Below are 13,973 nucleotides of genomic sequence, written 5' to 3'. Positions count from 1 at the left end.
GGTTTTCCTATTAGTTTTGTATCACTTGGGAATAAAAAATCCGATAACCAAGAGATAGCTGAACTAGAGTCCACAGGCTCTTCTCTTCCTTCTCATCATAGCCACAGTTCCTACCTCAATCGCAAGAACTCCAGCTGGTTCTCATGGGGATTTCTGATGGCCTCCTCCAGCTAACTTGGTCAGCCTATTTTGTTTTTCCACTGCTTGTTTGTTTGTTTGACTGTTTTGGGACAGGGTTTTAGTATGTAGTGCTGTTGGCCTGGAACTCACAGAGATCCTTCTGCCTCTGCTTCCTGAGTGCTGGGATTAAAGACTATACCTGCCTCTTTCCTACTTGTAGGCTGGGTCTGATAGGGTGAAGGGGAGCCCCCAGAGCTCCTGTCTTCAACAGAGCAGAAAACAGTTGCTTTGCTGCTTGGTATCTGCAAACAACTTTTGTTTTGGCCTCTGGGTGGCCTTGGAGAGAGTAGAGAGAAGACAGCACTCCTTGATCCTAGAGACTGTCTCAGGCCCTTGTATGTACAGCATGGCTGGAGGGCAGCAGCTGTGTGCAAGCCGTGTGTCTGTCAGCGAGGAAGGGGACACGACAGCTGTATGTAGATACTGACGTGGGACTGCAGGCCAGGCCAGGACACAGATTTGCTTTCTTTTAAGACTTTCTTAGATTTGGGCATGGTGACATATACTTGTAATCTTAGCATTCAGGAGGCTGAGATGGGAATCATGAGTTGAGGTGAGTAGAGGATACATTACTACACCCTGCATCAAACAACAACAAAAATCAAAGCAGAAGGAAGAGAGACCCCACTTCCTCACCGGGACAACCTGAGCCTGCTTCCTCAGCGTAGTGCAGCATGGTGAAGTGTGGGGAGCAGGACACATTTTGTAGAAACCACTCTGGTATTTCAGGCCTCCGGTCTGTTCCTGCTGTAATGAACTGGGGTAGGGGGAATGTCATATGGTTCAGAGAGGAGCATAATAGACATGGCTGGCCTCCATAGTCCATCTTGTATTCATTGTCCAGGAGGGGATGAGAATTGAAGCCCTTGGAGACCAAAGAGCAAACAGTGCAGGCTTTTGCCTGTGGGTCAGTGTCCTGCTTGAACTTTGTCCTTTAGAGTGACCTGTGCAGGGCTGGCATTTGAGCTATGCAGGCCTTCTTGACTCACTGATCTTCTGGTTATTACGCTGTGCTTGCTACTCAGCTTCATTCTCTGCTTGGCTTAGCTTACAGGACCTTGAGAGGCCACCATTCTCCATAGTGACTGATGTCTGTTTTCCAGAGATACCATGGATAGTGTGAAGCAGAGTGCAGCCCTGTGCTTGCTGCGTCTGTACAGGACATCACCTGACCTAGTTCCTATGGGTGACTGGACATCCCGAGTGGTACACCTCCTCAATGACCAGCACTTGGTAAGTGCATTCCATTCCACTCTTACCCACCCAGTCACCTTTTCAGAAGAATGTTGTAGAAGTGGCCCTTTGAGACTCAGGATGATGAAGGTGATGCACTGTCTCCTCTGCAGCTAGGTACACAGGCTGCCAGCATCTCTCTGCAGCAAGGCATTCCCCAGGGATTCCATCTATGCAGGTGATTTTCACTCAGCACCTATGTCCTTATAAGCTCCTTGTGTGGGCCTGTGATGGGTGTGTTCCATCTCTTGGCTAAGAATAGTGTGCCAGTCTTACTAAACTACCCATTTTATAGATGAGGATTAGAGGTCTGTGATGGTGACTATGGCTGTTCACCTGGGTGGGAAACAGCTGTGGGCCATGGCCTCTGTTGCTTGGACTGCTGAGCAAGTGAGTCTGATGACCTGGCTGGGGTTAGACAAGTGTGTTTGCTAGTTAATTTTTTTCCCCAGGAAAATCTGATGTGAAAGTTAAAGATTGCTACATGAACATTCAGAAGACAGTACACGGGCCTTGCATTGAACATTTTACTGTGGAATAGCAGCCACTCAAGCTGTCCCTGTGTTGTGACTTCTTGCGCTTGTTAAGATAGGAGTTGGAGTAGATCTTGGAGTGCAGAGAAGCAGAGGGCCCTGGAGGTGAGCCAGTGATGCTGCTTTGTGAGTGGGCCCTGAGCTCTGGTGCAGATAGTTTAGACCCTGAAGGTTTGAGTACCACCTGGGGATCAGAAGATGTTGCTGAAGGCCATCAGCTGTGTCAGATAAATGGTAGTTCATCAATAGACTTTGTAAACTGTAAATAGTGGAATTCCCCCCCACCCCAGAGACAGGGTTTCTCTGTGTAACTGCCCTAGCTGCCCTGCTGTGTAGATGAGGTGGTCTTGAACTCAGAGAGATCCACCTGCCTCCCAAGTGCTGGGATTAAAGGCGTGTGCCACCACCACCCAGCTGTTTTTGTTTTTCTGAGGCAGGGTTTCTCTGTGTAGCCTTGGCTGTCGTGGCACTATCTCAGACTGGCCTCGAACACACAGAGGAGATTCACCTGCCTCTGCCTCCTGAGTACTGGGATTAAAGGTGTGTACCACCACTGCTGGGTAGGACTTTCCAAGGTTTTTTTTTTTTAAAGATTTATTTATTTATTTATTATGTATACGATATTCTGCTTCCATGTAGAGAGCACCAGATCTCATAATGGATGGTTGTGAGCCACCATGTGGTTGCTGGGAACCGAACTCAGGACCTCTGTAAGAGCAGCCAGTGCTCTTAACCTCTGAGCCATCTCTCCAGCCTGGAATTTCCAAGTTTTATAGCTGAGGAACCTGAGGCTCAGAAAAATTAAGATTCTCATAGCCATAATGAACCAGGTTTTCAGAGGCCCTGAGAGTCAGGTGTCATGCAAATGTGCAGGGGAGGCAGCTTTGAGGAGCAGTTCAGCACCTTCTGTGCATAGTTTTGTCTGTAGAATTCTGGCGGAAGTTATTTCTTGCTTCCTGCAGTCACCTTGCCATGGCCATCAAGTCATTTCCAGGTAGCAAGGCTGGGTCTTTGGTGCCAGGACATTGCCTCTCTCTGGATACTGATTCTTTGACCTCAATTTCTTGGTTGTTTTTGGTTTTACATATGCACATTATTTTGCTAGCATCTTGGCTCATGACAGAAACTCAGTTCAAAGTAAAGAAGGTCAGGGCATCATATCCAGACCCTTAGGCCTTCCTCAACTGTGTGGCATGCTCTTCTTTCAGCTGCTCCAAACCCATGTCCAGCTTTGCCACTGTAGAAGGCCTGAGACACTGTTTTCCTAGCCTCAAGCTTAGGGACTCTGGTAAGATGTCAGATGCCTGCTTATGCTGAGCTTGGTGGCCTCTTCTGAGAACAGTGTATAATCAATCCCAAGGCCAAGGTCTTCAGATGAGATCAGGAATGCAGAGAGGCTGCCAGGAGAGGCGTATACTTGTGGGGAGGCAGAGTCAGCCTCGATGGCTCATAAGGGTGGTGCTGTGGACCAGATGACTTAGAGCTATGAGGACTGAAATGCCATCTGGGGAAGAGATGTGGAGAGGGAGCAAAAGGCCAAGGGATACTTGGGGACCATGTGTTAGCATATGGCAGTGTGCTTCTTTGTTTTTAGCTTCCTGTGAGACCACAGAGGAGCAAACCATGATGTGGAGAGAGACCTAGTCAATGGCCAATAGTTAGGTATTTGCATATACTGTATTTTCTTGTGAATTTGGCCTATTCCAAATGCTAGGAACCCAGCATCGCCTGTTTTGAACCAGTGTCTTTCTATATAGCTTGGGCTGATCTTGAAGTAACATTTCTTCCTCTTCCTCTGAAGTACTGTGATCATAGATGTGCTATACTGCCAGGCTAGAGATTTCTTAACCAAAATCTTTCCAGAGATAATGTATTGGAAACAGCTATTTGTTATCCTGGGACAGTGGTAGACCTAAGGCCTTGTGGGAAACTGCCATGCTGCACTGGGGTTTTAGATGTTCTGATCTGAGCCCAGGTAGGGTGTGGGGACTCTGCAGGGGAACAGCCCTGGGTCTGGGACCCATCCAGTGAAGACACAACAGGACTGTGAAGATTCTGTTTCTCTATAGTGGGCACAGTATCTTAAATTAAAGCAACTAGAGCATATGGGGACAGAGGCATGCAGGTGACAAGCAGAATAAGACTCACAGGCTTTCCAGTTGTAGCCAAAGTACTGCTTCACCTGCAAGTACCTGGGCCAAGCTGGGCTAGATTTCCAGTTTCCAGAGAGAAGGTAGACCCAGAAGGAGCCAGTATGCCCTGCCTCAGTTTTGCACACCTCCTGGGTTAGTCAGGGCAGGCCTGGGGCTCAGGTGCTGTGTACCATAGATTGTACTTTTCATGTACTGGCACCTGTGGTGCCTGTGGACCTCCTGATCGCATCTTTGTCTTTCAGGGTGTAGTGACTGCTGCAACTAGCCTCATCACCACACTGGCCCAGAAGAATCCTGAGGAGTTCAAGACCTCTGTCTCCCTAGCTGTCTCTCGACTGAGCAGAGTAAGTCTATGGTGGGGACAGACACAGGGTGGATTTGATCTTCATTGCTTGACCTAAGTATTAGTTCACATTTTAGAATGAAAGATATCTGGCCCACTTTGTAAATTCCAGAATAAAAATTGCCTCTGTCAGTCCTTGATGTTTCTTTCTCTGTTAGTTGAGAAGCACCTGCCCTATCCGGTGTGCATATTGAGGGGCAGCTGCCAGTGCCAAGCATTCTCCTGTCCCCTCTCCTAAAGGGGAGAGAGCCCGGTAACTGGTATACTTCTTACCACCTTCACGAGCTAGGACTGGCTTCTGGCTTTGTGTCTTGGATTTTGTCAGCAGGTCTGTGTGGCATGTTTTTTTATTTTTATTTTTATTTTTTTGTCTGTCTGGAAGCCTTGGGTGTGAACCCCTCACTTTTGTTTGGAATGGCTGTTACTACTTTTCTGATCCTGCAGAGAAGTGGCTATTTGATGGACTGCAGTGTAGTCATCCTTGTTCTCTCGAGCTTTTTCTTACCTTCTGCTTGGAGACAATCGTTAGTGGCTGACCGTGAGAAGCCCAGGGTGTTTCATGGTTTATGTGTGTGAGGTGTTGGAAGCAGGTGGCGGCATTTCTCAGGCTGTAGGGCTGTTGAGTAGCTTCTACAGTAGTTGCTGTGGTACCTACAGCAATGTGGCTGGTTCCTCTGCTTTGGTCTTGCCTGAGGGTGCTCGCACTGGCCTCTTGGACTTGTGTTTTGTTGTGATTGGGCCTGGTAGTCATTAAGGCTGGGAAGTATTCATGTGGATTGGCACTGTTGGCTGCATTGGACTGGAACATACAACTTGCCAGCACTTACCCTTTGTTGTTCTTCAAAGGCAGTGGGTGTATATGGCATTCCCTGATCTGAGTGTAGAGTTTTGCAGAGTTCTCTGGTTAGAGACTTTAAGTTGCTGAGCCTCCTCTGGTTGGCATGCTAAATCCTATTTGTGAAGCTGGCTGCTCTGAGGCCACATCTAGGTGGTACAGCTGGCACTGTAAAGATGCGAGGGACCCAATATCCTGGACCACACTGGAGAACCTGCTACTAGGTGAGTTCTACTTCTTGCTCTCCCGACACTGCTCTCTGGAACTTTGCCAGTCTGCGGTCTCGCAAATCATCTGTTTATCTGGTTCCTACCCACAAAGTCCTATGGGGCCACTTGCCTTTGCAAACAAGGTGTCTCTGTAATCTTTTGTAGCTTTTTAAAATTTAAGATTTTTAAGATACTGTACCAATTTTAAAAGACTGTCTTTTTTTTTTTTTAAACCTCTGGTTAATATTTTTATTGTAGCATTTCCTTTTAAAAATTTACCCAAGACAAAAAAGAAAACAAAGACAGTGGCCCTGGAAGGAACACAGAATTTGTTTTAGTTTATAGCACAGAGATCCTTTTCTTAATTGGAATTGTTCAGCAGTAAATGAAAAAAAAAATCTTGCTCTTTTGAGTTCTGAGGGGAGGAGTGGGTGTCCACGTTAGTACGTTGGATAGGATATGCTATTGCTGTAACACTTCATTGTTGGGCTGGTCTTCAGTCACCATGGCATCCACCTGCTACTGGCCTTAGTCCCAGGTCTTGATGAAGTTGTCCCAGGACCCTGTTGCTACTGCCATGCCATCATCAGTCACCCCCAAGTGCCTTATATTAGAATGACAGCTCTGTTTTATGTTTAAAATGCTATTCTCAGTGATTGCTTAAAATTTTTACTTTTTTTTTTTTATGAGGTTCAGGGGATCAAATCTAGTATCTTGTGTACCTAGGTAACCACTCCACTGCTGAATTGTCTAACCAGTCTAGTGTAACACAAAAATTAAAAGACCCAGAGACTGATATTGGGGTTCAAGCTTCAAGCTGAAGATCAGAGAAGCAAAGTAGCAAGCCACTAGCTCTTACCTCTACCTCAGCTCAAACCAAAGGGGTGATTCTCAAACTGCTCCCGACTTCTCTGCTCCTCAGATTCACTCAAACTGCTGAGTTCTCCTCAACATGGCTAGAGACTAACTTTCAGACTGAGAGCCTCTACTTTTTATATCTCTCAAATCCTGGGATTAAAGGTGTGAGCTCTGATTCACTATCCAGTAGCTCAGGGTGGTCTTGGACTCAGAGATCCACCTGCCTTTCTCCTGAGTCCTGGGATTCCAACTAGCTTCTATAGCTAACTAGTGTGGCTGGCTTTGCTTTCTGTGCCCTCAGGCAAGCTTTAATAAATCATAAATAATATATCACCACAGTCTAGAATTTGTACCTCTATTATATGATATTATCTTATGCAATGATTTTTTTGGGGGGGGCTAGGTTTGGTGGCACCTGCCTTTAACCCCTGCACTTGGGAGGCAGAGGCAGGTGGATCTCTGAGTTCAAGGCTAGCCAGGGCTACAGAGTGAGAATCTGTCTCAAAAATGAAATAAAAATTTTAGTGTGGTATAATACCCATAAAATCTGTCATTCTGACTTTAAAATGTACAGTTTATTGGTGTTAAGCTGTGTTTATTGCTATCTTTGTTTTTTAATGTATATTTATTATTCGTGTACAAATGTGAGCATATATGCCATAGCATGCATGTAGAGGTCAGAGGTCAGCTTATGGGTGTCAGTTCTCCCCTTCCACATGAGTCCCAGGGATCAAACTCAGGTCATTAGGTTTAACTCTAAGCACTTTTACCCCTTAAGCCATCTTGCTGGCCCTCTATTTCACTTTTCACTCTGTAAACTTGAAACTGTCCTTATTAAACACCGATACCCGACCTGTCCCTTGCCAGCCCTTGATACCTTCTACATGACTGTCTCTGACTTTGACAACACTAACTACTTTACAAAAATAGAATCACATAATATTGTTTCATTTAATACCCTTAGGGTCCACCTGTGTTGCTATACTTCTCAGTATTTTCTTTCTTCCTAGTCCTGAATAATCTTTATTTATTAAGATTGTGTGTGTGTGTGTGTGTGTGTGTGTGTGTGTGTGTGTGTGTGTGTGTGTGTGTATGGATATGTATATGCACACTACTCACAGGAGACAGAGATACAGAGGAGAGGGAAGGAGGGAGGGAGGGAGGGAGGAGGTGGGAGGAGGGAGAGAGAGATGGGTCCCTAGGAGCTGGAGTTGCAGGCAGTTGTGAGCCACCCAACATGGTTGTCAGGCTTTGAGACTCCCCTTTTTTTGAGACAAGGTCTTGGTCTGTAGCCTAGGCTGGTCTTCCCCGTCCTGAGTGCTGGGATTATAGGTGTGTATGTTTGTTTTTTGTTTGTGCTTTTCCTCATAGGTGTGAGGTGTGTCCTGTGATCTTGATTTGCATTTTCCTAATGATGAAGTTGTTCGTCTTTTCATTGCTTATTATCCATGTGCTCATTTCATCTGCGGAAGTGGCAATCCTCAGGATGCCCCCCCCCCTCGAGGCAGTGTTGGGACTGAACCTATGGCTTGAGTCTTGGCAGTTTTTCTATCACTGAGCTGTGTCTTTAGCCCCTTCTCTATTGTAGCTTTAGGGGCCATATCTGAGGTGTGCTCCATTGACTGTATTAATTCCTCTGAAAGTATTCACTTTTGATTTTCTTGGTCTCTATTGTGTTTTCCTATTTTGCTACTGTTTATGTCTTTGTTGTCTTATTTCTTCCTAAACTTTCAAGAGTTATCTTTGCCTTTCTGCTGTAAATAAATGCATTTAAAGCTTCAGGTGTCTCTGTGATGTAGCTGGAAAATACACATTGGAAAGACGGATCATATTGGGCCTGTCTCTGCATTTCCTGGAGGGTGGTATGGGGCTTGTTTTTGCCTGGCTTGGTTGCTTGCTATCGACTTCTTGCCCTGTTGAGTCCTTTTCTGACTTTCCTGGCTAGTATCAGGATGAGGTTTCTAGGATGTGCTCACATGGCTAAAGGGTCACACAGGTACACTTTTAGGGAGGGAGCAACTCTGAGTCCTTAGAATGAGAGGTAACAAGCAGCCATGCATGGTGATACAGGCCTTTAATTCCAGTACTTGGGAGGCAGAGGTAAGTGGACCTTTGTGAGTTCGAGGCCAGCCTGGTCTACAAAGTGAGTTCCAGGGTAGCCAGAACTGTTGCACAGAGAAACCCTGTCTTGAAAACAACAACAAAAAGCTACAAGAGGTGGAGAGGACACAGAGCTGTCTGTGGAAATAGCTGTTGTCACAGCTGGGCCCAGGCCATATTGGATTAGGAGGTGGAGATTGTAAGTAGGGCAAGTGCTGCCTGGCTCAGCAAACTCACAGCATGGTTCATTCAGGCTTGGATGTGGTGGGGGTGTGAATCAGAATGTTAGCTTCTTTGGTTATCGATTCCCAGCCCACAAAGGAAAGACTGATTATCTTCTTCAGGTGTCAGTGTGCCTCAAGACACCATAGCCCTTGTGGTAATAGCATTTGAAGCTGTCCTCTGAAAGGGGTGTACTGACCCTTTCAGTGTAAGCTGATGTGGCCATGCTAGCTTCTGTTCATGGGGAGACAGGAAACAGTATTGAAAATAGTTAGCACTGCAAACTATTGTTCCTAGAAGGCTTGGTCTAGGGAACCACTGTGGCTCTTCTAAGGTTCCCCATGGAGTCTCTTGAGGACAGTGCCTCTTACCCACTCACCTGTTTTACAGATTGTGACATCTGCATCAACAGATCTTCAGGATTATACTTACTACTTTGTCCCAGCTCCTTGGCTGTCAGTCAAACTTCTCAGACTGCTGCAATGCTACCCACCCCCAGGTAATGTTCCCTGAAGCCCTTCTAGGTGTTTCTTACAGCACCCCCACCTCCAAGTAGCATTCCCCATTCCCCCCTTCCTTGATGTTCCCTGCAGCCCCTAGAGTTCACCACAGATCCTTCATGAGGAAGAATTTAATTCCTTAGTTGATTTAAAAGTTTACTAGGTGCTTCAGAGAGAGCTCAAGTTAGTGAAGTGTTGGCATGGCAGACACAAGGACTTGAGTTCAATCTAAAACACCACCATGGAAGCCAGGCTTAGCGGTACATACTTGTAATCCTAATAGCAGGGAGACAGAGACAGGAGGATCTAGTGTAAGCTACTGGCAAGATTCATGTCCCACTGAAAGAGCCTATCTCAAAAGTGTGGATGTGGATGACTTGTGAGGAAAGGAACCTGAGGCCGCCCCTCCCACATGCACTTATAGCCATACACAACTACTTGAGGACCACACATAGAATTCATTGGGAGCCTCGGTTCTGTTTTATCCTCTTCTCCTCCTCTTCTTTTTTTGCAATAGGTTCTTTTGTTTCTTTAGAGACAGGATTTCTTTGTGTAACAGCTCTTGCTGTCCTGGAACTGGTTTTGTAGACCAGGCTGGTTTGAACTCACAGAGATCCTCCTGCCTCTGCCTCCTGAGAGCTGGGATTAAAGGTGTGTGTGCTATCAATAGGTTCTTATTGTGCAACCCAGATGGTACTGGATTCCACTGTAATCTCTCTGCCTCAGCCTCCCAAGTGCTGGGACAGCTGGCTCCCATCACTGTGACTTGAATTTACTCTGTATAGGTTTTTGTTTTATTAGTTTTTACATTTACTGTGTGTGTGTGTGTGTGTGTGTGTGTGTGTGTGTGTGTGTGTGTGTGTCTGTCTGTCTGTCTGTCTGTCTGTCTGTCTGTCTGTCTGTCTGTCTGTCTAATTCAGGGGGCAACTTGTGGGAGTTAGTTCTGTGTTTCCACATGTGGGTTCTGAGGATTGAGCTCAGGGCATTAGGCTTGATGACAAATGCCTTTGTCCACTGAGCCATCTCACTGGCCAAAGTTTTGTTCTTAATGAGACAGGGTCTTATGCAACTTAGTCTGGTCTTGAACTTACCGTATAGCCTTGAGCTCCTAATCCTCCTGTCTCTGCCTTCTAAGTGCTCTGATAAAGGTGTGTGCCACAGTGGCTGGCTTTAGTTTTTGCTTATTGTCTTTTCCCTCTGCTTTGAAGGAAATTAAATAAAAAAAAATTCTTTCTCTTTATGTTGCTGTATATTTCCTCTATTTCTGTGGGTAATAGCAGAAAAAGGTCTCCTTATCTTTGAAGCTTCTTAGATGTTTTGCCCATAATTCTTGGATTTTATGACTAACATACTTTTGTCTCAGTGGAAGTACTTCTGAATCAGAAGCAGGTGTGGCATTTACAAATGTTCCCAGTCATATCTGCAGCTGGGAATAACTGTCAAAGGCCTCCATAGGACAGTGTGTCGGAGGCCTCTTGCCCAAGCGTGGGTTGGGCTGGTGGGATGAGTGCCTAGGAGCCCAGCCAACAGTTGTATCTTGCCCAGAAGACCCCGCGGTGCGTGGCCGTCTGACTGAGTGCTTGGAGACCATCCTGAACAAGGCCCAGGAGCCACCCAAGTCTAAGAAGGTCCAACACTCAAATGCCAAGAATGCTGTGCTGTTTGAGGCCATCAGCCTTATCATCCATCATGACAGGTGAGCCACTATTGGCAGCATATCACTCTCAGAGATAGCAGGTGGAGGCTGGCACTTGGTGTCAGTTTGTGCAGATGCTGACAGGTTGCTTCCCCTCTAGGCTTGTCCTGTGTCAGGTAAGACCACTGACTCCTTGAGCTTCTCTAGCTCATGTACCCTCTTTGGCCCCAGGGCATCCTCTCTAGATACTTTGGCTGTGGCATCTTCCCCTAGAGCTGCTTGTGTGTGTCCTTGTTACCAAGAGGCTTCTCTGAAAGGAAGGGACACCTATGTGCTGTTAGCTCTCTATTCAGGGAGGCACAGTCCAGTATTCTGGGGTTTCCTGGGGCAATGATAGTAATGACTCCCAGCTCCTGTAGAGGGCCATGGGTGGGTCACAGGCAGTGATTGTCTTATATAGCACAGGCTTGCTTCTGGTCTTTTATGTTCAATCCTGGTGGTGTGACTTGTATATGCCTGTGGCACTGTGCTCTGGGTCTGGGCCAGAGGCATGAGACTCAGGGGCAGGTCTGTAGAAGACAGCGACCCTAGTCTGCTTAGAACCATCTGTTTTTGCTACATCATTTAGTTAAATGTTACTATGACAGAAACAGTCTGCCAAACTGGAGCAGGGTTGAGAATGAACTGTTAAAAACAAAACTTGCAATGTGAGGGAGATCTTATTTGTCCTTAAGAAACTATCTATAAGGAGGAATTGTGCCGGTTTATCCTGAGTTCCCCAGTAGCCCTCACCACTCACTGTCTGCCCTAGCCTGGTCCACTTTCTTGCATAGCTCTGCTCCATGTTGGCTTCTGTCCAAGTCACTTTTCTGGATACAACTTGAAGTTGCCTTGCTCTACCAGAGCTTTCTAGAGTCCACTCTGGAGTAGGGGAGATCCTGGAGACTCACTAGAGAGCCACTCCCTCTTCGCTGCTGCTCCTCCTCATTGTAACCGTCTTCACAACAACCCTTCTTTGTACTCCCTCCTTACAGCACCCCTCCCTCACCCTCTCTGCACTTCTTCCTCTGCTGCCTCTTTACTCTGCTGCCCCCTCCTCCCTGCACCTCCTCTTTACGGTGTCTTCTTCTTTAGTTCCAACCCTCCCTGACTGTATTCCCCTCCTCACCATGTCCCCTCTTCCTTGCAGCGAGCCAAACTTGCTCGTCCGTGCCTGCAACCAGCTGGGCCAGTTCCTGCAGCACCGGGAGACTAACCTGCGATACCTAGCTCTGGAGAGCATGTGCACATTGGCCAGCTCTGAGTTCTCTCACGAGGCTGTAAAGACCCACATTGAAACTGTCATCAATGCCTTGAAGGTGCGCTTCTTGCTGGTAATGTGTGACTGCCTTCATGTGGATGCCAGATTAGGAGGTGCCTCCTGTGAGCATAGATGAGTTCCTTCAAGCTGTTTAGTTTGAACCCTAGGGTGTTTGCTTGGCTCCTCTTGCTTGCCGACATGTAGATGCAGCAATTGGGTGAGAAAGTGGTCTATCTTCCTGAAGAGTCCTGGTTATTCCCATAGACACAACACCTGGAACAGAGCTCTAGCCAAGCACCTTTACCTGAGTTTGTCTCCCTTGTGACAGTCCTGTCCCATGGGATGAATTCATGTGACACCTGCCTACAGTCCAAGATAGTATAGTTCAGTAAACTCAAGTAATTTTCTTTGGTAGACATGTGAATATTTTGTTCTTATCTCCAGGAAACTTCACCCTTTACAAAGCAAAATTCCTTGTGAGGTATTTTAGATTTTTTTAAGGATTAGAATTCCAGAATTTAAAGAGCCTAGCTGAGGTTACCTGTTCTCACACCTGCTTTTGAGTGTGAATGATATTACTGGTATGCTTCTATGGCATGGCACACACTGTCCACTGTACCTGCTTGTTAGGCTAGTACATTAGGGAACTATGGGTGCAGACCCTTCATTTTGGTGAGTCTTAAACTGCAGTAAAGCAGGTCTGGCCCTGATCTCTGTTTTTGTATAACTCAGTAGGCATTTGGTACCTGTCTTTTTGTTTTTGTTTTTTGAGATAGGGTTTCTCTGTGTAGCTTTGGAGCCTATCCTGGCACTCGCTCTGGAGACCAGGCTGGCCTTGAACTCAAAGAGATCCGCCTCCCTTGGCCTCCCAAGTGCTGGGATTAAAGGTGTGCACCACCAACGTCCGGCCTTGGTACCTGTCTTAAACATGAGGTTGCATTCTTCCTAGTCCTGATTGGTGTCTGTTCTTGTCATTCTCTTGGATCACAAAGATGACTCTCATCTCAAGCTGCTGCAATCCTTAGGTTTCCCTGTCCTGCCCTGGGTCATCCTGCACTGTTCTCTACCTCTGCAGGGGGCAGAGATACCTGCACCATCTTTCTCAAGCACTGTGTGTAGTAGGGTTTCTAGAGTCTCTTTCCCATGCTACCTGGAGAGGGGCCCAAGAACATGCCTCGGAACCAGCTCCCAGGCAACACGGAAGGTGCTGGCCTGTGCCCACACAATGGAGAGGCCTTAGTGACCACCTGCTCATTAGGCCTGAGTGTAGTCCTCAGAAGAGCTGGTCAGGGAGGAGGGAGAGTGAACAGACAGAGCCAGAACTGGATTATCCTGACTAGACTAAGTATGAGGGGACAGGCAGTGAGTTGTGCGTGGGTTCCAAGTGGCCTAAGTTGTTGGGTCCCATATATTGATAGTAAGGGGGCCTAGTAAGGGACTTGGAGATAGGGGAGCACCCTGCCTGATAGGTATGGTGCTGTAGGGTACCCCAAGATAGTTCCTGTGGAATAAATAGATGCTAGCTCATGGACTCTCGTGCAGCAGTGGGTAGGCACTGTTCCTTAACCTGTGTTTTGCAGAAGTGGCTCTTGACTCTGTCTTGTTTTCCAGACTGAAAGAGACGTGAGTGTGCGGCAGCGGGCAGTGGACTTGCTCTACGCCATGTGTGACCGCAGCAACGCCCAGCAGATTGTGGCTGAGATGCTGAGCTACCTAGAGACGGCTGACTACTCTATCCGAGAGGAAATTGTAAGTCCTGCAGCCTCAGGGCTGCCCAAGTTGCTCCTTACTGTGGACATGAGTTCCAGTGGATAGTTCCTGGATAGTTTTCAGTGCCTGACAGGCTTGCATGAGTGTCTGTGAGATGCTAG

At 46.9% G+C, this 13,973-nt stretch overlaps 1 protein-coding gene across 2 annotated transcripts in view; it reads left to right on the top strand.

Annotated features, from left to right (window-relative positions):
* Positions 1 to 13,973, top strand: part of Ap2a2 (adaptor related protein complex 2 subunit alpha 2) — a 64,587-nt gene that overhangs the window by 35,395 nt on the left and 15,219 nt on the right. Inside the window, exons 5-10 of one of the 2 annotated variants that reach the window (XM_027408920.2) lie at positions 1,284 to 1,413; positions 4,342 to 4,443; positions 9,057 to 9,165; positions 10,712 to 10,862; positions 11,992 to 12,160; positions 13,714 to 13,851. In XM_027408920.2, coding sequence (XP_027264721.1) covers positions 1,284 to 1,413; positions 4,342 to 4,443; positions 9,057 to 9,165; positions 10,712 to 10,862; positions 11,992 to 12,160; positions 13,714 to 13,851 — 799 coding nt within the window. The remainder of the gene's footprint in view (positions 1 to 1,283; positions 1,414 to 4,341; positions 4,444 to 9,056; positions 9,166 to 10,711; positions 10,863 to 11,991; positions 12,161 to 13,713; positions 13,852 to 13,973) is intronic. The other variant, XM_027408921.2, reaches the window with a different exon arrangement.

Source organism: Cricetulus griseus, chromosome 3, assembly GCF_003668045.3.
Source record: "Cricetulus griseus strain 17A/GY chromosome 3, alternate assembly CriGri-PICRH-1.0, whole genome shotgun sequence".
NCBI classification, from domain to species: Eukaryota; Metazoa; Chordata; class Mammalia; order Rodentia; family Cricetidae; genus Cricetulus; species Cricetulus griseus.
Note: the sequence above shows the minus strand (reverse complement) of the source record. Positions and strands in the feature narration are given on the sequence as shown.